Raw genomic sequence first — 26,419 nt, forward strand, 5'->3', positions numbered from 1 at the left:
AGACTCTCTGTCTTTATATTAAAATGAAAATGTCTCTGATTTGATCCCTACTACCTGAAACACATTAGAAGTGATCAATCTGACCTCCATGCAACAAACATTTTTAACGTTGTTTTCTTCTCCTCTAGAAGGACAGACCTGACAAAACTTGACTTTTTACTTTAAAAATGTGAATCATGTTGTTTTTTCTGCAATCTGAATTCCCTTTAACTGCAAGTAAATCACAAGAAAAGAAAATCCCCCCCCCCCTTCTTAGAGATGAAGTGAGTCAGAGTGAAGCCGCTGTGTAACTTATATTAAACTGTTGAAGTGAGACCCAACAGATGAACAGATGTTACTCCACGATGTTATGGACAAAGAAACGACGGCCCTGCACAGAAAATGAAATCTGTCCTGGAAGTAGTTCAGCTGGCTTCAAATGAATTACTGAGAACATAAACATCTGTTCCCAGAGGGATAGATCGTCTATCAGACGGTGATAGAGGATGTCTGCTGACGTTACACACTTATGTAATCCTACATGCTGAGGGGTTTCTTGCACACCGAGCTCACCTGTGCTTTGCTGAGCAGGATCTCCAGACCGTTGAGGAACTTAGCCAGAGGACTGGCCAGACTGAACGTCATGATTCTCTCTATGACCACAGTCAGCTGGAAAAAAAAAAACAAAGACACAAGTTTACCAACTCCTGTGGGTAATAAAGCAGCAGACATGTTGAGATCAGTTAGCTGCTCAGTCTACAACTCACAAACCAGTTACTTTTATTATTCGAGCTAATCGAATGGAAGCGTCTTCCTGCATGTTCCTGTATGATCATGTACAACTGAACACTTCTACATGATCACTTTGGATGACTACTACAAATTTAAAATGATTTAAAGACTGATCTTTAAATATAAAAATAAATCAGACATGCAGTTACTATAAAACTTCAAATAAAGCCCATCCCTCTTTAAGGCTCAGTCCCTTTAACTAGTCTGGTGTTGCTGCACATTTTGACCATCACAGGCAGCTTTTAATTGTTGCTGTGCATTTATTTTATTTTTTATTAGTTTGCAGATCAACAATATACTAACAAGGGGGTCTCCCCACGGTGCAGCAGGTTGGCAGACTCATACAATGTTTGGATATTTGAAGGTGTCTGACCTGTACGAGTGCTGGGTGCTCGGGCCAGTCGTCCAGTCTCTGCTTCACTGCTGCACTCAGCTGCTCGAGGACGGGCAGACAGAGACGAGCCTCGCTCATGTTGGGCTGCTGGTAGAAATCGTACGGACCCTCTGAGGTGACGGACAGACCGCCTGCTCCCTGCACTGTGTTCTGGAGGAGGGCGGAGAGCAGCAGCTCACTGCCGCTCAGCTGCTGGTCCAGATCAGAGTCTGAGAAGAGAAACACACAGAGGTCATCGTTTCTGAGATGATAAAATAAAAAGTTGAAGAAGTTTGACAAAAACCAAAAGAAACACTGACCAATCAGATGATAGAAGCGAGACATCAGAGGGGAAGCGATCTGATAGGAGGAGACGAGGGCTGTGATGTGTTCTTTGCTGTGATTGGCTGGTTTGGTGCTCTGGTACCACAGTGACTGAGCGTACCCCAGACAGAGGCGCTGGTGGATCTGGACCAGTGTGTTCATGGCGGCTGCAGACAGAGAGCTGCTCTCACTGGACTCCTCCTGCTCCTGCTCCTCCTCCTCCTGGAGCTCAGAGTCTGCTGGAGCCTCCAGACTGGGCTGAGACGTAATGTCTGCAAAGTCCTGATGGAGAGTAGAAACAAACATGATGATGACTTGTTTTGTTTTAATCTTAGACAGCAGCATGAACCTGCTGTTGAAAGCAAAGGAAACATTTTGTAGCAACATGACGGGAAAGGCTCGTCACGATAGCAGAACTTACTTCAGTGTGAAATCACTTTTGACTTTTAGTTTAAAGTTTGATTTTGACAAAATGTGTATAATACTTAGACTCAGATTCTGGACTGGTCTCAACCGGACCCCCCTCCTACTCCTTCATGAAAAATCGTGACCTGAATTTCAGATTTTTGTTTTTTCAACTTTTATTTTAAATATAAAGTGGTGTAGTTTGGACCTCAGGTGGTACACAATATGTGATAATACAAAGAGAAAGAACAAAACAAACATGTTGAAAAAAAAAGAAAAGCGCTTCATGAACTTTTTGCCCAAAAACAATCCAGGCACACATTCGCGACCCACTGTAAACACTACATAGACATAGACACGACCATAGACTGTAAAGAAGAATGTCCAAAGCCTGACTGTGTCACCCATCTGGTGGAGGGCTCCATGCTGGAAATCCTGTCTCAGCCTAACTTTCAGTCAACCTAACGACAGGCTGAGAGCTGGAGCTGAGAGCTGGAGCTGAGGCGGGTTGTAAATCTCTTCTGTGTGTTTACCTTGTTGAACTGAGGGAAGAGTCGTCTGAAGTCTCTCTCCTCCTGCTCGTCTTCAGTCAGTCCTGAGCCGTGCAGTCTGCTGCGGTTACGATAAAGACTGGCCTCCAGCTGCTCTCTCTCTCTCTTCCTCCTCTCCTGCTCGTCCCACTCGTTCACCAGAGCCTGAAGAACATCACGTTACAGTCAGAAACAAACTCTTCTTCAATATAGTGGTTAGAAGGTCATTTAGGTATTTTTAAACCTCTGGATTATTTCAGAGAGCTTGCTGAGTCAGCAGCCACAAAAAAAAAAGGCTGCAGCGTCTACTCCAAATCTTGTTTTTGTGAATAACAGGCTCACAACAGACATGTTCTAACAACAGACATGTTTGATCCAAGACTGAAATTCCTTTATTGAGGCCTGAGTCTTTTAAACAATGACACAAACAAACAAACAGATTAAAGCAGCTGTTGACCCGAGAGTCCTGCCTGAAGATTGTCAATAAAATCAAAAGTTTAAAGGTCACATATTATCCTCCTTTTCAGAAAGTTTAAATAAGTCTAAGAGCTCCTCAAAACATGTGTGTGAAGTTTCTTGTTCTAAATCCACTCTGATCCTGTATTTGATCATGACTATAAACCCCTCTATTTCAGCCCTGCTCAGAACAGGCTGTTTCTGTGTCTGTACCTTTAAATATGGAAATGAGCTGTGTCTGACCACGCCCCCTCTCTGGAAGGGCTCGGGTGTCTCGAGTGCAAACTGTAAGGGAACTATTCTTATAACAGGAGTAATTAAGAGCAGATAGATGGAACTGGCTCTTCACTTAATGATTTCCTGAATTGTCCTCTTTGGCGATTACCATCTTTGAGAGGTGTGATTGCCTTGAAGCAGTTGTATTGACATTGATTTATTGGTTTATTGTTTTATGAGTGTTCTTTGATGTATCCATATTGTAGGAGGGTTTTCTGTATTTAAGAAGCAGTCTGAGCTGACTGTCTAGCAGTGTTAATCTTGTCAACAAAATAAATGACGAACATATTCGTTGACGATGACGAGACGAAACTCCGCTATTTGATGATTTGATAAATAATTTTACTTCATCATCTAATTGACGAAAATGTGACGAAACGAAAACTACATTACAAGTGAGGATTATCACGTACCCCCTCAGCTGTTCTAAAATCACTGTAAACCATAGCATACTTCATCAAAGGTGTGTGTGTGTGTGTGGTGAGTGCAACAATATGCAGCCTGGAGCCTGCAGGTCTGTGAAGCCCCGCCCACTGGAGCTTCTGATAATAAAAATAAAAGCATGCGTCTGATTTTGTTGACTAAAATATCTTCTATTTTCATCAACTAAAATGATGTGCAATTTTAGTCAGTGACTAATTGACTAAATTAAATCACAAATGACTAATATCTGACTAAATATAAAGGACAGGAGACTATGACTATGACTAAATTTGAAAATGGTGTGAAGATTAACTCTGCTGTCTAGAGGGAACCATTTCCAATGTTTGCTCTGCGTGATCACTCTATAAACGGTTTCCTGATTCATATAACATTGTGTTCGTATTTCTTTTGAGAACTAGCAATTCAAAAGAAATTTCTCTCACAGACTCAGAGGTCAGAACAAACACCTAGCTGTGGGAGTGTCACCCACCTGGGGGAGGGGTTATTTCCCTTTGTGATGTCATGAAGGGAACATCTCTGTGTTAAAGGTGTTTGATGGCTTTGAAGAGAATAATGTAACAGCTGTTTCTGATTTAAAAAATCTTCCTCTTTAACAAAAAGATCTCTGTTTGGATCATTTCTGTGATGTAGTCAGACACTTAAAGTAACAATCTGAGCCCGTCAGGGACAAAAACAACAACTTGTAGCAGATTCACTATGATTACGTTTCACTGCTGCAGGATGAGACATTCAGGAGCAATTCAACTTGTTTTTACACCTATTAGTTATTCATGCATTAAAAACATGTTAGGATATATCCCAGGTTGAAACATAACAGAAGCAGTGGATCCAGGAGCAGCCTGCAGCACTGACCTGACAGATGTGTCTGAAGAGGCTGCATGTCTCGCTGCTGAACTCTCCTGTGGTCATCGAGTGACACTGAACGTACAGCAGAGCGTTCAGGAGCAGCGTGGACGACTGAGGGACCACATGATCAGAGTCCTGCTGCTGGGGGAGGAGCTTCACGAGGCCGCGCAGAACGTCCACACAGGACCTGGAGCAGAGGAAGTCTGCGCGGGACAGGTAGGACGGCAGGCTGGGGGACAGGGAGGGGAACGCCAGCAGGCAGGACACCAGTCTGGGCAGACCGGGTGCAGGTGTGAGCGTGGAAGCGACCTGCGCGGCCACCAGCCTCATGCCGTGTCTGAGCAGGAAGATCCCAGTCCGGACGGGTCCGACCACATCGGGGTACAGGGGGTAATCCTCGCGCAGCCTCTGACAGAAGCGCTGCTGGGAGTTCTGCCACACGGCCTCCTCCTTCAGCAGACCCTGCACCGCTGACCTGGACTTTGTAGAGGTGAAGGGGGTCTGCAGGGCCTTCAGCAGGTGTGACAGCAGGTCTTCCACTGCGGACGCCTGCCCGATGCTGCACAGGTAGTGCTGCAGCTCCTGGAAGAGACGGCCGTACTGAGGCTCATGAGGACGACAGGCCTGCTTCCTGGAGAGCTCAGCGATCTGCTCCTTCACCTGCTGCATGCGGATCCACAGGTACCTACGATGACAAGTCCAAAACACACGGTTAAAAGACGGATTGTCACCTTAAGTTACTCACAGCATCATGTGTACACTCAAAGAACTCTGGGTCATTGTTATCACTCCTCCTCTCCATACTGGATATTATCCCTTACATTAATGTGATTCTGAAGTCTCATGTTACTCGATACCATATCAAAATTTGGATATGACTAAATGATATTAATGATGATTTCAGTGTTTCTCACAAATTGTACGATTCAACTTCAATTTTAAATTTGCACATCCAGAATATTCTTCACATTCAAATGAAAGTAAATGTTTAATAAGTGCTGTAGCACAGTAAACTGTCTCAGAGAAAACTCTTGAGTTGTGGTCCTTTTGGAGGTGGATTATCACAGGATGGTTTCTGACCTGATTCTGGGATGCTGGAAGCCGTCGGTGATGCTGCTCTCCTCCAGCTCGGCTCCGGTCATCAGCTGAGACGACAGACTGCGTCCTCTCCACTCCTCCTGCAGGAGAGCCAGCTGCAGCAGAGACACACAGAGGGACACATTCAAGATTACTTTAATGAAGTCAAAGCTTCATACGGCTTCTAATTTTCACTTTTTTTCAAACAAAGTCATGAGATATGTATCTTTGCTTTTTGTCTGGAAGTAGGACAGGACTTTTTCCCCCTTATGTCATGTATTTTTAAAATTCTGCCAGTTTCAACAAAAAGATGTATTCACATAATTCAAAGGCACACTTGTTGTTTAGCCAGACATTCTGTTTTTTGAAACACAACATAAACTATTGTAACATGATGAGCTTTTACAATCTGTAGTTTATTCTGCCTGCTGCTCTTTAAAAAAGTCCAAATGCAAAGGTTTAAATCTTTAACTCATTTTTTTCATACCTGAGGGTCTCAGTGACTTGTAATTATTTAAGAAGAAGAAGTCATGGACTAGCTGAAGAGGCTGCAATGTAATCCTTGGGGAAATTTTTACAAATTCAAAATATGTTCACCGAAAGTTCTTGATGCAGCAGAAATCACAAAAATCTATTGATAAATTATTTTCTGTCATTCATGAAATATAGTTTGTGCCTTTAATTAAACTAATGCTAGGAGCTCCTTTCTTTACATTTTGATGGAGGTACTACAACAAACACAGGGAGCTTCTGACCTCCTGCTGAGCGTAGTTGAGTTTGTAGGCTCTCTTCACAGCCGGGTCGAAGATGGTCTGAGGGGTCCACACTTTGATCTGCAGCAGGCCCATGTTGACCCAGAACAGCCCTGAGCGGGCGGCCGTGCTGGAGCCCTGGACTTTGCTCTGGACGTACTGCTGCAGGCAGGTGATGCAGGCCTCCAGCAGCCCCGCGGGGAGGAGGTTAGGAGGCAGGAAGTCTCTGAAGACGGTTTGGATCTCCTGAGCTGCTATCAGAGGGTCGGGGTCCTCCACCAGGCTCTCACAGCTCTCCATGTAGCCCTCCTGCAGGCTGGGGGGCAGCAGGTCCGCCATGCTCTGCAGCTGGCGACGCAGGACGGCGCCCTGGAGCCTGAAGTCTGTCGCCCTGAGGAGAGGAGGAGGAGGAGGTCAGTCAAAGCAGAAGATATTCATGACTGTGGAGAATATATATGATGTTTATTCCTTTTAAAGAAACTGTGTCAAAGAAACCTCCTGTGTGTGTACAGAGAGGAGGAGAGATAGTAAAAGCTTGTTCATTCAGTTATGATTTTTCTACCATTAAGTGTCTTTAACACACTGTTGGATGTATGTTTGTGCTGCAGTTGTTTACAGTAGATTAGGAATTGGCTAAATGACAATAAACTTAATTCTAATCTCTTTCAAACATGAAATATTTGCTCTGTGTCGAGCATAGGTCCATATTACTGTTTAGATTTACTTTCAATATTTTCTTTTGCTCTTTCTTGTTTAGTGATTTATCTTCTAAGGCCTTGTGTTTCCGGGCAGAAAAGCCCTGCACGTCCGTCCTGTCTGACAACAGTCTGTTGACTACAGCTGCTGTATGACCGACACAGCTCTGTTACTTTCTACTGCAAGTTTAATATTTGAGGTCGCTTTTTTTCCTGATCAGAGAATTTGGGTACAAGACACAATCCAAAGGAGGAACCATTTGGATAATATCTTCGTCCACAGCACCTGAATAGTTGAAAGATTTTCAACTTGAGCGCTCTGAGCGGCCGCACAGAAAAGGCAGAGCGCTTGAAAAAAGAAGCTGGGTGTTGCACTCTTTGTCCGGGCGGTCGCCTGCTGCTGCAAACGCTCTTTACTCTTTGAAAACTATTTAAAAAAGACGCTGGCACTTACAAAAAGTGGCCTAAGGCTAAGGTTAGGAGGAGAGAGTAGAAGACGACATTCAGCAAGGTCGCTGACAGGACTGTAATGGGTAGGCAACATAACATCTAGGTTATCTGGCGCCAATAACTTGTTTTAAAACGATGTGATCTCTGTTCATTTACTGATCTATCTTATCAAAAAGTACCAAAAGTAAAAAAAAAAACACTGGAGATCTTCAGTGATATTTTTAACCAAAGACAAAAACATTGTCAACATTTCTGTGATGTTTTTGTGCGATTAATGTCGAGGTCAGACTACACGATATGTGTGTCAGATTAGACGATCACAGAGTCATACATTTGTGACGAGACTTGGCCAACCAACATGACAGACTTCATCTTGGTATCCGACCAATCATCACAACCGACGTTGGAAAGAAGAGGGGCGGGGCTAGACGACAGCCGATTGTAAACAAAATAAAAACTGTTGTTGACAGAGATTAACTTTTCTTTTGTCCCATAGTTCCATCACGCAGCACCGACTTCAACAATATTCTCAGTTTTTTTAGTTTTTTTAACACTTTTGGGCATGCAGAGCGTTCTGTGCTCTCATTGGTCAGCATCACTGATGTGACAGAACACACTGTGGAAGGCATAAAAATAAAAAAAATAAAACATGCTAGGCTTTCTGTCCGCAGGTCATGAAGCGTCCTTGATGTGGCATTGATTGTCGTTCACTGTGACACGCTACATGGGATTAAATTATAGATTTTTGAGGTCGTAGGTCGAAACCTTACATCTGCCGGATCGGGCTATAATCGTGCTTATAACATGTAGTCTGACTTCGGGTTATGACAGTGTGCAAGAGTTTTTGGTTATCATAACCAGGAAATGACCGTGTACTGAGTACCTTGAACTTGTGTTTCTGTTGCCATGGTATCAACACTGGTGTCAATATCACTTGATATCTACTAGTATAAACTGAAGTTAAAATTCTTCTGTTGTGACAGCTTTATCTACTTAATCTTGTTAACTCGTTTAAATTAAAGATGTCAACCGATCAGTTGATCCATACCTGAACTCAGTCAGAGCAGGGACGGCCATGTTGTCCCACAGCACAGCAGAAACATCCTGCAGCTGCTGGATCCGCTCCTTCCACTCGCCCAGGGTGACACGGGAGAGAGAGAGGAGGGACGCCCCCGACGGCTCCCACCGACCTCCAGTCTCACTGCTGCTGAGAACTCCCAGCATGCAATGCGACCACACGGCTTTGCTCAGCAAGGCTGGTCCCTAAAAAAACAAAAACAAACAGAAAGGTGAAACTCTGACGATCAAACACAGAGAAATGAAAAGGAGATGTTTGAAGATCGGTACTTTGCTGTCGGCTCCTTGGTGCAGCTTCAGAGCCTGACGGGTCTCAGGTCTCAGCGGGTCCCACTTCAGCCACAGGTCGGGGTCAGAGGTCACACTGCTGGTCCACAGGGCGGACAGAGCCTCTGAGAGGAGCTCACACCAAACAAACTGCAGCTCCTCAGACGGCTGCAGGAGAGAGAAAAGTCAAAACATTGATGATTTTAGCTTTAAATCATTGTTCTTTATCTGCCTCTGGTCACTTCCTGTCAGCACCTGTGTGTCCAATCAGACTTAAAGCTGTTTGTTTGCACTTCCTGATGATGTTTCCTCCTCTCTAGATTCTTGCTTGTGTCGTTCTTACTCTCTGATGTACGTCGCTTTGGATAAAAGTGTCTGATAAATGAATTGTAGAATTGTGTATTTGTACTGACCCTGTCACTGCTGAGCTGGAACCAGAGCGGCTGCAGCTGACTGACGTTCATCGGTGTGGACTGGAGGCAGAACCGCAGATGTCTGGAGAGTTCTCGACGCAAGCTTTCCTCAGCCTCCGGATCTCTGAAATTCAACAGGAAGAGTTCATAAAGTCTTTCCAAAGCAGGCCTTGGGAGTATTTCTGTTTTATTCAGGAGACTACAATTCATGTTTACCCAGGAGAGAGAGCGAGGTGCAGCAGGTCGGTGCTCAGTCTCAGCTGGTTGAGGACAGCCAGCTGCTCCATGAGGGGCCAGAGCTGAGCCCTGCGGCTGAGCTGCTGCAGCTCACCTCGGGCCAGGTGAACTCCCTCGGCTGGCTCCTCCTCTTCAGACGAGGGGCGGACCTCCAGGAGACCTCTGGAGGTCATCTGACGCTGCTGCTGCTCCACACTCGACACCAGCCTCTCCAACACTCCTGAGGGGAAGATATGCTTTAATAGGAACAAACTTATTGGCCTAATAGTGGTTAATAGTGGTTGATTTATGAAAATGATTGGTATTCTGCAGACCTGTAAACTTCACCAACCACCACAGAGGCATGTCAGGAGGTTAAAAAACAAGTTGTCATATGATACAAGCTTACCTGACGTGTGTGGATCCAGCTGGTTGTTTGCCAGCAGGACGAGGCCCCATGCCTCCAGCAGACTCTCTTTGACGTCCAGCCCGAGTCCGGCTCCCTGAAGCCGGACCAGCTCCTGCCTCAGAGGACTGGAAGAGCCGTCCAGCCTCAGGTCGCTCACATCCAGAGCTTTACTGAGGAGCCTGAGACGAGACGCACACTCAGCCACCGACTCCAACTGAGGGAGGAAGTGAGACTTTACTTTAGAGATGCTGTAAATGTTCAATGTTTAATGGACTTTAGAGTCTTGAGAGACGATGTTTAACAGTAACCGAGGGCTAATGAGGCGTCTTCAGACCTTGAACGGCAGAGCTTTCCCCAGTGTTTTCTGGATTCCTTTCAGAGCTGTGGCCACAGACACCGGGGTGGACAGGACGGTCTGGATGGCTGCTGAGACCGCCTGCAGCTCCTGCTTACCTCTGGAGTAAAAACAGAAACAAAGAGTGATGCAAAATATAAAAAGTGCAGACTCTGAAACATAGAATATGTCTTTAGAATTTTATAAACTGTATCAAGGTTATCAACATGTTCAATACTTTGATACTATTAGATATGACATGCTCTCAAATCGACAGAGAGCAGAATCACAGCTCACACGTCTTCTGCATTATTGAGGATATTTCAGAGGAAAAACTTTTGTAGGAAAATCTGATTTTGCCTTTCATGAGTATTAATAGTAATCCACATTGTGCTCTGTGTTCTTCCATGCTGGAAATCAAATATAACTAAATTAAGCAGGTTTGCTTGCCCAGGACGCCATCTATTGGTGTCATGGTATCGAAACAGGTATCAATAATGTTAGATTTTTATTAGTGTTGTATTGAAGTTTAACATCCTGGTGTTTTGATAACTCTATGTACAGTAGTGTGGATGTAATGTGGAGAGAAGTGTTTTACTCGATGGAGGTGTCGTTGTCTCCCAGCAGCAGCTGGGGCAGCCGGAGGATCAGGTGTTTCTGAACCCACTGCCAGTGTAGAGACAGCACAGAGATGCCCTGAGAGTCGGCCGGCAGCGTGCTGCACACGTCCCAGAACCGATCGAGCCACTGCAGCAGCTGCAGGATCTGAAGATACAAGACAGGAAGAGAGAGAGAGGGGACACTTTGAAGATCTACACGAGCTCTGATCCACCTCTGAAGACGGACAGTTCCTTCATGGATTTACAGACTATATAAAGACACTTCTGTTGTTGCCATAAAGACACGAGCTGGTCTTCTTTATAATCCTTTCCTGTCTCAATATTTCACTTAGCTCAGCTCTGTTGGAGGCAGCTTGATCTGGATTAGTAAATATCCAACATGTTTGATATTTACGATTTCAGATCGGAGAGACTCGATTGGAAGAAGTAAAATGATCGTATTGACACCACGACATCCCACTTGAGGATCATTTGGACAGATAATTGGTGGAGACACTATGAGCACTCATTTCAGCAGCTGTAGCAGCATTAGAAATGAAACATGGAGATGCAAAGTGACAGAGTGATAAAAGTGAACTCTGACCTCGAACATGATGTGGTCTGAGATGTAGGGCTGTCCGCTCTGCACCGCCTGCAGCATGAACGAGTCACACAGGTCGAAGAAGGCCCGCAGGTGCATCAGTACGGGGTGGGGCAGGTGACCAACATCCACAGTGCCTGGTCAGGGGAAGAGAAACACTCACTGTTAAAGTCTGAGTGACACACAGTGCAGCTCGGTGTGGAGACATATTTACACACAGTTTGCCGTGCGTACCTTTGCTGAAGGCCGTGGCTATTCTCAGAGCGCAGTTCTGAGCAGACAGGTTGATGGCACAGGTGCAGATGACAGACCTCTCCTCTCTGTCCATCGTCAGGACGATCCTGAGACACAAAGTCAACACACACGTGCATGAGTGAAAGTTAAAGAAAAGCTAAATAGTTTTAAACATTTTTCATCATGTTTTCCTTTTGATTGAACAGAAATGATTAGCATGTTAACTTGTTCTACAACACCAATGTTAATACAATATCTCCAGACTGGAAGGAGGATATGTTTATTTTGTCTATTTTTTTCTAGGAATGTGGACTACATGGGTAAAAGTCGGCACCATAATGACCAGTTGGTTAAAATAATTATTAATGCATTTTTAGGGCTGTCAACATCATCGCGTTAATCGCCCTCAATGAAGGTCAGAAAATCATGCATTTTTAAGCTATTTTGTCCCTTTAGGCACACTGTAGGTAAGCCTTCGTAATGTCTGCCTGTAGTCACAGTGATTGAAAAGAAAGACGAATTTCAAACATGACGTTATAAATGTGAACAATCGCTTTTAACTATCGAAATTCAGAGATTAATCATCTTTAGCATATTGAGCCTGTCGTATGTAATGTGCTATATAAATAAACTTCACTTGACTTTAAAATGTACAGCACTAATATTTTCATATCTTGGCCCTTGATGCTGGTCTAATGTTATGCTTTGACTGCAATACTGTCGCCTGCCACTAGCTAGAGCTGTAGATAGAAGCCTTTTAGAAGTGCAGTGACTAAGCTCAGCCGTCATCACGTCTTTGTACTTTCATATTCAAGGGAAATATTCGTCTGTGAACATCCGTATTTCTTTCTGCACCTGTTGGCCACTGCATTCAGCGCCTCCAAAAACTCGGCGTATCGCTCCTCGTCCTCAAAGTTGCACTTGTTTGCCAAAATATCGAGGTACTGCTTGTTCCATCGCATGTCCACCAGGATCCTGTATTCATCTGGAAATAAAACAGAGGATAATACTTGTGACAGACACTAGCAGGAGGCGGAAACATGAGACAAATAATTGAGACAAAAAGAGAGAACATGGTTTGGCAAATTATTCGCCTTTAAAATAGCATTGGGGATTGAAGGTCAGTTAATAGTGGAGGTTAGTTTTTTGATGAGTGTGAACCAGGTTGTGTTGAAGTGGGTTGTTTTGTGGTTAAAGGTGGCGGATTATTATTCTAAATGTCTAACACACAAAGGATCCTACAGAGAGACCAGGAACAGTTACTGCTTTCTCTTTAAAGCCAACACCAGACTAAAGTAAGCTGTCCACCTTTTTATCAATCATTTACTTTGTTTCTAATGTAAAACACGACAGTCACATAAAAACACACAAAAAGTAAACAGTCAGACCAGCAGATTTCTATTTCCTTAAGTTTACGTCACTGGATTTGTGAATGGAGTCTTGTGTTTTTTATGTACAAGCATTACCATGATTATTGTACAGACTTAACTCAAGCATAAAAACTAATATTAACCACGTTGATATTTGTGGGTAGTGCTTTGTAACACATTCTTATCAGGACTCTAAAATGCTGAAGAACAAAGAACAGACAAAGTGTTGCTCACCTATGTTGTGAGGCTGCAGCAGCTCAGCAAGTGACTTTCCCTTTGCAGCAAGTTTACCACCAAATACGGCCTTCAGAGCTCGGTTTCCCGCCTCCACCTGGACCAGAGCCGGATCTGGAAGAGTCAAGAATGACACCGTATTAAAATCTAAAATACTAGACAAAAGAAACTACTTTAATATCTGAAAGGAGAGATTACAATACACTGCAGTTTGAAACATTTACCACTGGCCCTCTTCGTTAACATGTTGATTGGTAAAAGGATCTTTTATTTGGGTGTGTTTGAATATGTCAGGTTACAAACCAGGGATGTGTTTGTAGCTCTTCCCGAGGTGTGAGAGCCAGCTGCTGCGGAGGATCCAGTCTCCGTGAGACGCTCTCTCTGTGAGCAGTCTCACCGCCGTGGGGATCAGTCTCAGAGCGTCTCCATCCGCCAGATCCACCACGCCTCCAGAGAACACCTGGCCTTCATGGACCGCACTGCTCTGCAGCGCCCTCTGCAGGTCACTCAGACTCAGCGGACGACTCCTGTGGGTCAAATATTTATTTTAATGTCAACACTTTTGGGAAAGGCATTTTCATTGGTTTGATATTTTTTTTACACTTCAGTCCACTCTGTGTTTGTTTTTGTTTGACATTAAATATACGTTCTTTTCTGTTGAACATTTGAAAGGTCAGGCTCAGTTCAAGTCACATATTCAGGGATGTGTTGCTCACCGTCTCCCCTGCAGGCTGAGGGTGTTCAGGCAGAACGAGAGGACCTGTCCGTCTCTGAGCACGGCTGAGAAGCACGAGTCCTCGGTGGAGAGGAGAGCTGAAGGGAAGCCGTCGGGCCAGACCCCGGCACACAGCAGCCCGCTGCCCCAGTCCTCCGTGTCCAGGATGGATAAGTGCTGCTCGATCACCTGCTGGGCTTGCTGCAGGGAAAACAACACACCCAAGTTCTGTCATCCAACGACTATTTCAATCACAGTCAAAAGAAAATCAATTCCCAAGCTGGATGCAAAGAACTCTGACTCAACAGCCTTACATATACAGATACTGAGTATACAGAAGCACAGGTATAAAAGAGACCCATGTATTGAGATGTTACCAGGAGATTAAGAAGGCTCTTTAAGGGGGTGTTGATACCTTTTGGTTGGCAGTGGTGCGTTGGCAGTGTGAGTAGGCCTCTCCACATGCATGCTGCAGGGCGCTGGGTAAATCTACACCTCTCTGCAGCTGACAGGACAGCAGGGTGGCAGCGTGGAGGAGGGAGGCCAGCGATGATGCCGGGGAGTCTGAAAGATAAAAGATGGTTATTGTCTCTGCAGACTGGTCGACAGCGTATGACTTTATTATTATTATTCAGTGTTTACCCCAGATGGCAGATTTGATGCCTTTGTGTATCTCAATCAGCAGCTCGCACACACAGTCCCCGGTCACCCCCGCAGTGTGGAGCAGGGTCTTCAGGTCCAGTGAGTCCCAGCAGACCCCCTCATGTTCCCCTGGGATGTAGATCTCCACCCCTCTGTTCCTCATGGCTCTGGAGAGCTCTCCGTGCACAGAGTCCATGGTTAGGAACAACCTGCACACACACACACACCAGCTGAGCGGGGACTTCTTCAATGACTCAAACACAAAGTGAGGTAGATCTAGTTTTACCTGAAGTTAGGGTGTGGGGTGATTTGGGGGGTCTTCCCGTCTATGACGCCTCGTTCGTTGATGGTGAGAGACCCGCCGGGCTCCAGCAGAGCATTGAGACGATCCAGGACAGAAGCACTGCACAGAAAACACATCAGTGTATATTCATATATATATATATTCATATAACTATAGAGGGCTTTTATGCTTTGAAGCTAGTTGTTTAAACTCGTAAGATGTCTCTTCATTTACAACTATAATCACTTTGCTTCTTTAAATGATGTCATGGCTACAATGCAACAAAGTATTGTTTTGATTTGTCAAAGCTGAAACTCATAAACATATCAACACATGGTAAGTAAAACAGAAATCACATCACATGCTTTCTCTGTACATCAGTGATGCTATTCTAAAATCTGAAAGTTCACTTAATTTGAGTGCCTGTGAATGTATGAATCATTTGTTTGTGGGTTTGTGATAATCAGCTGTTTATGATTCTGATCGCTCTCTTTTGAAGCAAGAAAGTCAGATTTGTGAGTGTGAAATATGTTTTTTTCCCCAAACCTCCACACTGTCATGTGTGGAAGTATGAAGGAACAGTACACTCTATATCTGTTTCCACATCTTCACTGCTGAAAATATCTAGATAATGACAATATTTCCCTTTAAATCAATGCTACGTTGAATGTGTAGTTCAACAGAATCACAATATGAACTAAAGAGTGGAGAACGACATACTGATGAACAGAAAATGTAATGCAGCCGTTTAAGTGTGCGGAGATCGTAGTGGTCATGGGCAGACACTGACAGTCAATGCACTGACTGAATATATAAACGTAACGCCCCTCCCATTGGCTGGAGCTGAGTCCTCCAGGGAGAATATCCTGCTGTGCACTTTTTTTCTGACCTGCAGAAGTTGACGTTGTCCATCAGCAGCCAGTCTCCGGCCTGCAGAGCCTGAACCAGCATCCCGTCCAGCCACTCGAAGCCTCCGTTAGTCCACCCGTCCTCCAGCTGAGCCAGGCGCTCCTTCAGCAGCGTGAAGTCCTTCTGCAGCTTGGACATGTCTGGAGGAGAGAACACATTATTCTACACATTCTCATTACAGAAAGACGTCATTAAAGTGTGTTTGTGTGTATATGAGGTCGTCACCGGTGAAGACTTTGAGCTTGGTGTTGAGTTTCTGCAGCAGCATGATGATGACCTCCAGCTTGTTCAGAGCCTCCGAGTTCACGGCTCCTCCGCTCCTCTGCAGCCCCTCCTCCTTCAGCCAGCGACAGAACAGACCCCACGTCTGCAGCAGGAACTCTGTGTCCTGCACGCCAACGTCCAGAGACATCAGGCCACGCCTTATCACCATGGCAACTATGTAGTCCACGCTCTCCAGCACCTGTTGCCATGGCCGCATGATATCCAGCTGGAATGAGGAGGAGGGGGGAAAGTGTTGAGTGAAGTTGTCTGATGTTTTTAGATGATGACAAAGGGGGGGTCGGAGATGGTGGTTACCTGTTCGAAGCCCCCCAGCAGCTCCGTGGTGTCCATGGCGCTGTTCATGGCCATCACCCGGAGCCGGTGTCCCGTCAGCAGGGCCAGCAGCCGCACCAGGCTCGTCTTCCCGCTGGCGGTGGGGCCGACCAGTATGCTCATCCAGCCCATCTCCACACACTTCATCAGGGACTCCAGGGGCCGCAGCGCCTGGTGAGTGATGGACAGCGGAGGGTCGAGGGCCACGGGGGCTCCGCCACTGCGCTGCAGGACAGAGAAACCCACCTACAGGGGAGGAGAAACACTTCACTAGTCTGTACATTTCTCAAATATGTTCAAATGAAAAACAGGACTTAAGTGTTTCTACAAACCTGCAGGTTGAGCGGGGTGATGTGAAACTCTCTGGAGCCGCTGTAAGGCTCAAAGTCCTCCCCAAACACCTTCCTGAACACGGACAGCACCTGTAAGGAAAAGCGGAGGGGGGTAGGGGGGGAGGGTACATTTAAGAAAATGATAAAAAACTAAAAGGAAAAAAAGTCCCATGAAAGTAAGAAAGTTGGAAATATGGTGTACCTGAGCTTTGTCCGCCTCCGTCCTCATCCTGTCAGCGTACACCAGGGCCACATGCTGACCTGGGTTAAAGAAGCCCGGGGATTGGTCAGCCTGCATCAGCTGACACCATCGAAACATGTCCCGCAGGTTGAACTCCCAGGGGCTCCCTCTCTGACCCCACCGGCGCTCCACACACACCTCCTGAACCAGCTGATGGAGGGAGGAAAACAGCTTTTAGTTACAGATTTAAACGTGAGACACAATCCCTGATAGACAACCTGCAGACAGGTTGAATGATCGTTTCTCTTAGTCAGCAGTTTATTAGATTAAAAAAGAAACCTACCCTGTTACTGAACTCCACCATCTTAACGATGATTTCTTTATCAATGTTGGGGAAAATGGAGTCTCCGATGAACTCCATGTCTTTGTTGGTGAGCTGGTCCACAAAAACCTGAGAACAAAAGGTGAAAGTGAGGAAGAGCAGGGATGAGAAAAGATCACAGCATGAAAACTGGTAACGTGCTCTTTAAGTCTAATCAAAGAAATCCAGGATCAATCTTTCAGTTTTTTTATTTGGTATAAAACTACAAAAAGTGGGAACAAAGTTTTAGCAGGTTGAAAGATAAAATAAAAGCTGAGATCCTTTGCATGTTAATCGAGTCCAAAACCTAATTTCTTCAGTCCGGCCTTTATGTAGTACTTTAAAATGTTATGGCTTTTTTTATTTACGATGGACTCCCTCTTGCTCTCCACCTTCAAGAAATCCCTACAGACTTTTCAACATCGCCTACAACCACCAACACTCTGTTTCCATCCTGCGGCTCTCGCTTTACTTTTTCATTATTTTCTCTGTTTTGTTGTTCTATGTTAAGCATCTTTTAGTATTCAGAAAAACGCTTTAAAAGTCTAATGTATTATTATTAGTATTTATCAATATCACTATTCTACTCTGACACTCTAACAACAACAACATCCACTAACATGTTTTTCCAGCTTTCTATTTTCTTGAACTGTTTTGAAGACAAAGAAGAAGAAGAAATTGCAGAATGTTTCTCTTGGATCAACTCTCTAAATATTTAAAAGCAAACAAAGAAGTAATTAGAAAGAAAACGCTAAAAGACAAAAAAGAAGAGAAAACAATTAGGACTAGACTTATCAAACAGATCGTTCCTACTCTCCCTCGCCTCTTAAGGTTCCCCCAAAGAGTGATCGTTCCTGATTATTGCTTGATCTAATTTTTAAGAGACTCCTGGAGAGCAATGGTTAGAATGATCCATGAGAGGATCTTGAAAACCCAGAATCACTGAAAGAACCTTTTTTATTAAAATTTGTATAGAAGTGTAAATCACCTCGGCTGCTGCTTACCTGAGTGAATCTGTTGAGGAAGGATTTGGGCAGCCCCTTACGTCCTCCGCCTTGAGTGAAAGGATTCTGGCAGCCGAAGATTTTAGTCTTCTCGTGCTGAACCTGGAAGCTCATTCCCAGTTCAGGAATGTAGATCTCTGCTCGGTGATCGAAGCAGGCGTTCAGACCCTCCAACACCGACTGAGAGGCCAGGTTCAGCTGTGGAGACACAGGTTAGTTTAATCCAGCAGGTTATGTCAGCGTCTTCAGGGTACCGTTTGTCTTAATGAAGAAAACATGAAACTACTGGTTCTCACCTCGTCCAGGACGACCCAGTGCCCTGCCTTCAAAGCAGCCAACAGGGGGCCATCTCTCCACGCAAACTCTCCTCCCTTCCCGCCCTCCACAGGGAGATCAGTCCCAAACAGATCAGTCACATCCTGCCAGAGAGGAAGCATCATCAGTACCAGAGAGTTTAAAGCTTATTCAAGCCACCATGGTATGAACGTAGAGTTAAATACTACAAACGGAGAGGCTTACCGTCTGCTCTGACAGGTTGATTCTGACCAGATGGTTCCCCGATGCTTTGGCCAGCGCCGACACCAGACTGGTCTTCCCCACGCCGGGGGATCCCTCCAGCAGCACGGGCCTCTGCAGCTTCAACGCCCGCAGCAGTCTCTGAGCGTTCACCGCCGTGGTCCCTGCCGCCATGGCGTAGTCGGATAGGTCCCGACTCTCAGTCCGAGTCCCTGTGTGCACAAACAGAAAAACTGATTATTTAAAGCATGAGAAGAAAAAATACATCCAATCAAACATTACAGAAGTATGTCATAGTGGTGTGATATCAACTCTCTGTACTCAGAAGGATGGTATATACCACTCTCTACTTAAAAAACAATCCTGGGATTTAAACCTGAGATTATTTTGGACACATTTTGGGGACTTTCACTTAAAAAGGTACAAAACTCTTTTCATGTAGTCCACTGGATTTGCTGATTTAGTGTCAGTGTGATGGCACAAGGAAAGGTTTTCTTTAAATGTGTCTGAATAATCCCTTTAAGGATTGGCCATTTGAGGCCAGACATGAAAATAAAAAGATTCATTCATTCATTCATGCTTCAGTGAATTGAGCTGTAATGCCTGCAGCATCATCTTTGTGGACAAAAGGGACACATTTTCCTTTTTCTATACAGACTGGAGATAGCTGTCAGTCTCAATAACTCCTGACAAGAAGGAATAAGAAAAGGGGTTTTCCCCAAACCTCTTCAATTCAAATTCAAATAACTTTATGTATCCGTTAGAATAGAATAGAATAGAATATAATTACTTTATTGATCCCAAACTGGGAAATTGTGGAAACTAACTAGGAACTTCATTTGTGTAAAAGAGCATCAGTGCGCATACAGCTAGACCCAAAAACACACACATACAAGTGACTGTATTAAAAGCATGATAAATAGGTGATAAATAATTGTTAAGAGCGGTTAAAGGAGTGGTGTTCACATGGCTCGATTAGTCCGGAAAGTGAGAGATTGTATCTGTGGCCTGAGGGGAGACGGTTGTAGAGATGGCAGAGTGTGTGTGTGCTGTTTGAGGCTGTGTGTGTGTGTGTGTGTGTGTGTGTGTGTGTGTGTGTGTGTGTGTGTGTGCTGTCTGAGGTTATGTGTGTGTGTGTGTGTGTGCGCGCTGTCTGAGGCTATATGTTGTCCTTTTAGTTTTGTTCTCCTGTTCTAGATACTGATCAGTGGTTCCTGCTGCTGTCTGTCCCATTATTTTGCTGCTTATTGTTACGATCCTGTTTAATGGGGTTGTGATGAATGTTTGACCCAAACCAGGCTGTGATGTTGAAGGTTAAAACTGATTCTATAAAACATTGTGCTTCTTTACTGAAGTGGCCCTAAAGGCAGATAAACTGGTAAACACCTCAGAGCCAGAGCCGCTATAAGGCACTGTGATGGGGAAGCTCAGCGACATCACAAACCATTTCAGGAACAGATGGTTTAAGATGCTGTGAGGTTTGAAAGGTTGGTTCATGCAAACAAACAAAGCTGTACTCTGAAAGGTCAGCAGCTGACAACATGACATCACAGATTTGATTTATTTCTTTTAGTGTGTAATTTACAGTTTCCTGTTGTGGTATCACTTTATAAATCTGTTAAGAATCACTGCATGACGTACCTAAGGCGATGTAGAACGGGTCAATGCCGAAGAAGTCCTCCCCCCACTGGGGCTCCCTCTGCAGGCTGCTGTCGTACACCCTCAGGGCGTCCAGCATCTCCTGATCCAGTTTGGTCATCTTACCGAGCCGCTGCTGCAGGAAACCCAAACACAACCTGCGAGCCAGGAGGGCGCTGTCTGCACACGACACTGTGGTTCCTGCAATGAGAAAAAGAGTCTCACATTAGATTCATTAAAAAAAAAAAAAAAAAAAAACTCCTTTGACAGTAAATCTCTCTAAACTCAAAACGATCAATCAGCTCACCAGAGCCGATGCCGTCTATGTACACCAAACACGCAGCGTGGATGAAGGCGGTCACAGTGTCCAGTCTGAGGTCCCACTCGGCTTCTTCTTCATCCTCCAGAGCCCCCATGGTCATGAAGCCATCCTCGTCGCGCTCGCACACGGCGTTCATGAAGTACACCCAGGACAGGATGTCTCTGACGCTCAGGATGCAGCGGCGGCCGAAGTCCTGCCGCGTCAGCCAATCGATGAAGTCCAGCATCAGCTCTGCGATGTCGCCGCCTGTGTTTCATAGCAAAGAAACCATGTCAGTGAGATCCTCTATGTGGTTACACCATGTAAGGCAAGGCCAGTTTATTTGAGGTAAAAAATGAAGTGATCCAAGGTGACACCAATCAAACATCAATCAAACATCAATTAAACATCAATCAAACATCAATTAAACATCAATCAAACATCAATCAAACATCAATCAAACATCAAACATCAATCAAACATCAATCAAACATCAATCAAACTTCAATTAAACATCAATTAAACATCAATCAAACATCAATCAAACATCAATCAAACTTCAATTAAACATCAATCAAACATCAATCAAACATCAATTAAACATCAATCAAACATCAATTAAACATCAATCAAACATCAATTAAACATCAATCAAACATCAAACATCAATCAAACATCAATCAAACATCAATCAAACATCAAACATCAATCAAACATCAATCAAACATCAATCAAACATCAATTAAACATCAATCAAACATCAAACATCAATCAAACATCAATCAAACATCAATCAAACATCAATTAAACATCAATCAAACATCAATTAAACATCAATCAAACATCAATCAAACATCAATCAAACATCAAACATCAATCAAACATCAATCAAACATCAATCAAACATCAATCAAACATCAATCAAACATCAAACATCAATTAAACATCAATCAAACATCAACTAAAGATCAATCAAACATCAATTAAACATCAATTAAACATCAATCAAACATCAATCAAACATCAATCAAACATCAATCAAACATCAATCAAACATCAATTAAACATCAATCAAACATAAATTAAACAGCAATTAAACATCAATCAAACATCAATTAAACATCAATCAAACATCAATCAAACATCAATCAAACATCAAACATCAATCAAACATCAATCAAACATCAATCAAACATCAATCAAACATCAATCAAACATCAAACATCAATTAAACATCAATCAAACATCAACTAAAGATCAATCAAACATCAATTAAACATAAATTAAACAGCAATTAAACATCAATCAAACATCAATTAAACATCAATCAAACATCAATCAAACATCAATCAAACATCAAACATCAATCAAACATCAATCAAACATCAATCAAACATCAATCAAACATCAATCAAACATCAAACATCAATCAAACATCAATCAAACATCAATCAAACATCAATTAAACATCAATCAAACATCAATTAAACATCAATCAAACATCAATCAAACATCAAACATCAATCAAACATCAATCAAACATCAATCAAACATCAATCAAACATCAATCAAACATCAAACATCAATTAAACATCAATCAAACATCAACTAAAGATCAATCAAACATCAATTAAACATCAATTAAACAGCAATTAAACAGCAATTAAACATCAATCAAACATCAATCAAACATCAATCAAACATCAATCAAACATCAATGAAGTACAAAGCAGCTTGTTTTAGAATCTGCTCGTCTCGGGGCTGATGTACCGTCGAGGGAGAGTCCTGAGCGCAGGTTGTGTTGGACGATGTGAACCAGGTCACCGCGGTTGTTGCTCTGAGGACACCAGATCTCTGTGAAACGGTTCCTGAGGGCGGGGGAGAGCTGTCCAAGAGCAGACACACACACACATTAATCAGTCTCCATCGACACAGATCTGTTTTGTTACTAACTAAACACATTGGAGCAATCTGTATTCACAAACATTAAGTAGAATCAGTTTCTGCAAATACAAAACTGTGTCTTTTGAAGGCAGCAGGACACATTTGAGTTTTTTTTTTTTTTTTTTACAAATATTATTATTTTATTTTAAACTCTTCTAACAACTCTTTTGTTTAAAGTACCTCTTTCTTTCCAAAGTCTCCTCCGGGGTTCATGGTGGCCACCAGGCGGAAACCTCCAGTCGCTCTGATCATCTCCACGTCGTCGTCGTCTCCGCTGCCTTTCTCTGCCAGCACGAGGGACTTCTCCGTCTCTAAAACACTGAAAACAAACACGACACGCTGTAAAGGGCTGTCACCGTTTGATGTGTGTCTGTCCATGTTGTGTATGGACCAACAAGTTGTGTTCTTGTGGAGTGTCAGAACTCAAAAGTGCTAAATACACAGAATAAACAGACATACTGAAATGTACAAAGAGTTAACTTTATGACACGTTGAACTCAGAGCCCGAAGTCCCAAACCCAAACAACTGGCTCACCATACATGCCAACACCAACACAATGGTGTCTGCTGAGCCCACAACACCTCATCACTATGCCGATGGCACCCCTGATGTTGTGCACATACGTTATCATCTAACTTGCAGATTCCTCTCCTGCATGTTTACCTGTTGAGTCTCTCCAGCACCGAGTCGTCTGCCAGAGAGATCTCATCCATGAGAAACACTCCTCCCTCCTTCATGGCCAGAACCAGAGGACCGTCGTGCCACTGAAACAGCCGGCTGTCCTCTCCAGCAGTCTGCAATAAAACAAAAGAAACACACACAGTATATTTTAAAACGTTATTATTCTACACGTTTATGTCAGATATTTGCTCTAAAGGCTCTCTTCCCTTTTCCATTTCCAAACAGCTTTGACTGGTCAGTACCTGATGTGTGTGTCTGACGGGTCTCAGGCCTCCCAGGAAGTCAGACGTCTCCATGTGAAGGTGACAATTCACGGAGAAGAACTTTTGTCCAGCCAGAGCCGCAAACAGCTGGCAGATTGTCGTCTTTCCACAACTGGTGAGGGAACAGAGAGAACGTAACATATGAAGTGAGTTATCGAGGTGAAACCCCAGAGCAGATATTATTCTTTCAAATCTGAAAATACAGAGCAGGGTGGAGAATCTGACACAAGTGTCCATCTTACTCTCCTCTTATTAAAGACGGATTTAATCAGGCCTGGAGGAGTCCACATGTAGAGAGTCATTTTTTAAATATGTAGCTTTTTCTGGGTGTTTTAGGTCACTAAAAGCTGACCTTTTGGAAAACTCCTTCCAGGGGGAGATTTTCAGAAACTCAGTTTAAAGTGTTTATTTTGTAGACAGGGAAAACTGAGTGTTGATCTTGTAACGTCACACTGTGCGCCTGTTTGACGTCATTGTTTGATACTGTCATGAGATCAGTGTGATGGCAGACTTAACTGTAAGAGCTGGTGTTAACGTTGCTAACTGGACTTTTTACATGCATACACATAAGTACACAGTTACTCTCTGACTAGGCTGATGAGCAGAGATGCCTGCTTTGTAAATTAAATGCATTGCAGAAGAAGGGTGACAAAATGTTAGCATGTCATATTTTTTAAACAGAGGAGGAAATTCTCGGTTTAAAAAAATACCGGCCTACGTTCGGTCTAGGCCCTAAATCTCACCCGGTGTCTCCTACGAGCAGGACAGACTCTCCGAATCGTAGCGCCCGTCCCACCAGCACGGCTAATCTCCTCATGCTGTGCGTCCACACCACGTGTCGAAACTCCTCCGGTACTCCGGCAATGCTGTCGATGAAGGGACCTGGCCAATCAGAGCATCACAAAAAAACAGTATTCATCAGACGAGCTGGCTTCAATCTCTTAGTTTACAATTGAGTGATTAAATGCAAATCTTAAACATCTTCATCTTTTATTATTAAAACGTCAAAAATTACAAAACAAAATAAAACGAAGAAAAATAAATAAATTAATAAATAAGAAATAAAACTTTGAACTTTTAAAAGTCAAGATAGATCATCGTGGAAAGCAGTTTTGTGACACTAAAGAAGTGTATTAGAATGAGTTTATTAGAGAAGTGGATATATACGATCCAGATGTTTATGACCTGGATCAGAGTTTCTGTGTTCCACTCACTGAACTGGTTGTTGACCTGTTTCTTAGAGAACAGGTTTTCAGGGTTGACCGTCCGTTTGAAGTGTTTCTGCAGGATGGAGAGGATGACCGACTCTTCTTCTGGTTTCCTCACACGTCCAGCCAGCAGCATGTACCCTGATGAAGAGGATAGCAGCTTAATCTAAGGACGTCCACTGATGTCATAACATTAACAATCTGAGAAACACCTGAGAGACTCCTCACCATCATCGGCCAAATGCTGCAGCCAGTCCTGAGAGTCTTCAGTCTGCTGCTCCAGCCTGTACCGGTCTGCCCAGCGGAATAGATCCCTGAGGGTGATGAAGCCATGTTTCCCCGCAAACACAGAAGATCCCCGACGCAAGGACTGGAGGAGGGAAAAACCATTTCACACGAGTGTTAAAGATCACCCAAAATCAGGTAGGAAAGCTGTACAAATCAGCAGGATGGAGGACAGTTCTGGAGTGTGTGGTTACCTGCAGGTCCTGCATGACCTTGACCAGCTTGCTGCAGTAGGACGGAGGCAGGCTGCACCTCTGATGGAGGATGGTCTCCAGCTCTCCACTGGGCAGCTCGTCAAAGTGAAGCTCCACAAAGCGGTTCCTGAAAGCTCTGGAGAGAACCTGGAGAAAAAGGAAGTGGGCGGGGTTAACTTCCTGTAAGTTTTTTATATTATAGGACAAAGGAGTGTAAATGTTGTTTGAAGAACATAATATGGACAACATTCCCACGACTTCTTGTGAAGCTTGTCATAATGTATGTTATCATAATGTCTGTTATCATAATGTTCTAGCTCTCTGTATGTGGGATTGACTTCATAGTACGAGATACGGTGATGTAATAAGAGCAAGACTGTGTTGAGTGATACGTTTGATTACAGTGAACAGTGAACTTGAGATGATCCCACTGTGACCACACCATCATGTCAAACCCTCTCAGACTGAATGAATGACGTACCTTTCTCCCTCCGTAGAGTCCAGGGGGATTCTGGGTAGCGAACAGCATGAATCTGGGGTGAGCCTTGATGACTTCCTGCGTCTCAGCCACAAAGAGCTCCCTGTTGTCGTCCAGCAGTCTGTTGAGAGCCTCCAGGACGTCAGTGGGGGCGAGATTCAGCTCGTCCAGGATGATCCAGTAGCCTTTTCTCATGGCGTCGATCAGAACACCTGCAGCAGAAACAGGAGACACTTTTTCATTGTAGAACTGGACTTGACTAAGAAAAATGCTAGATAAAGAAGTGTGAGATACTCATACCCTCTTTGAACACCAGCTTCCCCCGGTCGTCGGACGAGTAGCAGCCGATGTACTCCTGGATGTCGGTGTGCTCGTGATTGTTGATCCTCACACACTGGTTTCCTGTGGCTGCAGCCAGCCAGCGGATCAGGCTGGTCTTCCCCACAGACGTCTCTCCCTGGATCAGCACTGGGTGGGACCTGTGGAGCCAGAAAAAAAAAAAGTGAGTGATGGTTTCTGGTGTGTTGTTGTAGCCTGACTGAAACCAAATAAACCTCAGAGTCGTACTAGCTGATGAATAAAGAGGATCAATAAGAATCAACAGAAGAGCTGAACACAGAAATGTATTCATCCAATAACAAATGTAATAATAATAATAATAATAAATCTTTAGGACTGCAGAGACTTTCAGTATTTTAATCATCTGTTAATTGTCTCTATGCAGTCTTAAATT

General features: G+C 43.9%; 2 protein-coding genes across 2 annotated transcripts in view; one reads left to right on the forward strand and one right to left on the reverse strand.

Moving 5' to 3' along the window:
- The window catches only part of lyrm2 (LYR motif containing 2), an 85,320-nt gene extending 82,283 nt beyond the window's left edge, over window positions 1–3,037 (forward strand). Inside the window, exon 4 of the mRNA XM_061051400.1 lies at window positions 2,951–3,037. The gene's annotated coding sequence lies outside the window, so the exon portion shown is untranslated. The remainder of the gene's footprint in view (window positions 1–2,950) is intronic.
- The window catches only part of mdn1 (midasin AAA ATPase 1), a 65,582-nt gene that overhangs the window by 19,904 nt on the left and 19,259 nt on the right, over window positions 1–26,419 (reverse strand). Inside the window, exons 24-67 of the mRNA XM_061051263.1 lie at window positions 25,987–26,165; window positions 25,690–25,898; window positions 25,209–25,355; window positions 24,958–25,099; window positions 24,736–24,870; window positions 24,265–24,403; window positions 23,501–23,633; window positions 23,241–23,371; window positions 22,757–22,895; window positions 22,403–22,517; window positions 20,639–20,899; window positions 20,335–20,532; window positions 18,697–18,905; window positions 18,474–18,596; window positions 18,178–18,375; window positions 17,156–17,263; window positions 16,834–17,022; window positions 16,632–16,721; window positions 16,282–16,545; window positions 15,928–16,192; window positions 15,683–15,842; window positions 14,797–14,913; window positions 14,511–14,719; window positions 14,284–14,432; window positions 13,870–14,069; window positions 13,457–13,680; window positions 13,154–13,267; window positions 12,405–12,534; window positions 11,550–11,656; window positions 11,319–11,452; window positions 10,714–10,880; window positions 10,116–10,236; window positions 9,782–9,995; window positions 9,373–9,613; window positions 9,157–9,280; window positions 8,747–8,911; window positions 8,448–8,662; window positions 6,258–6,645; window positions 5,506–5,618; window positions 4,432–5,110; window positions 2,407–2,568; window positions 1,465–1,750; window positions 1,145–1,374; window positions 553–648 (exon numbers count right to left, since the gene is read on the reverse strand). Coding sequence (XP_060907246.1) covers window positions 553–648; window positions 1,145–1,374; window positions 1,465–1,750; window positions 2,407–2,568; window positions 4,432–5,110; window positions 5,506–5,618; window positions 6,258–6,645; window positions 8,448–8,662; window positions 8,747–8,911; window positions 9,157–9,280; window positions 9,373–9,613; window positions 9,782–9,995; window positions 10,116–10,236; window positions 10,714–10,880; window positions 11,319–11,452; window positions 11,550–11,656; window positions 12,405–12,534; window positions 13,154–13,267; window positions 13,457–13,680; window positions 13,870–14,069; window positions 14,284–14,432; window positions 14,511–14,719; window positions 14,797–14,913; window positions 15,683–15,842; window positions 15,928–16,192; window positions 16,282–16,545; window positions 16,632–16,721; window positions 16,834–17,022; window positions 17,156–17,263; window positions 18,178–18,375; window positions 18,474–18,596; window positions 18,697–18,905; window positions 20,335–20,532; window positions 20,639–20,899; window positions 22,403–22,517; window positions 22,757–22,895; window positions 23,241–23,371; window positions 23,501–23,633; window positions 24,265–24,403; window positions 24,736–24,870; window positions 24,958–25,099; window positions 25,209–25,355; window positions 25,690–25,898; window positions 25,987–26,165 — 8,119 coding nt within the window. The remainder of the gene's footprint in view (window positions 1–552; window positions 649–1,144; window positions 1,375–1,464; window positions 1,751–2,406; window positions 2,569–4,431; window positions 5,111–5,505; window positions 5,619–6,257; window positions 6,646–8,447; window positions 8,663–8,746; window positions 8,912–9,156; window positions 9,281–9,372; window positions 9,614–9,781; window positions 9,996–10,115; window positions 10,237–10,713; window positions 10,881–11,318; window positions 11,453–11,549; window positions 11,657–12,404; window positions 12,535–13,153; window positions 13,268–13,456; window positions 13,681–13,869; window positions 14,070–14,283; window positions 14,433–14,510; window positions 14,720–14,796; window positions 14,914–15,682; window positions 15,843–15,927; window positions 16,193–16,281; window positions 16,546–16,631; window positions 16,722–16,833; window positions 17,023–17,155; window positions 17,264–18,177; window positions 18,376–18,473; window positions 18,597–18,696; window positions 18,906–20,334; window positions 20,533–20,638; window positions 20,900–22,402; window positions 22,518–22,756; window positions 22,896–23,240; window positions 23,372–23,500; window positions 23,634–24,264; window positions 24,404–24,735; window positions 24,871–24,957; window positions 25,100–25,208; window positions 25,356–25,689; window positions 25,899–25,986; window positions 26,166–26,419) is intronic.

Source organism: Labrus mixtus, chromosome 12 (genome assembly GCF_963584025.1).
Source record: "Labrus mixtus chromosome 12, fLabMix1.1, whole genome shotgun sequence".
Taxonomy (NCBI): Eukaryota; Metazoa; Chordata; class Actinopteri; order Labriformes; family Labridae; genus Labrus; species Labrus mixtus.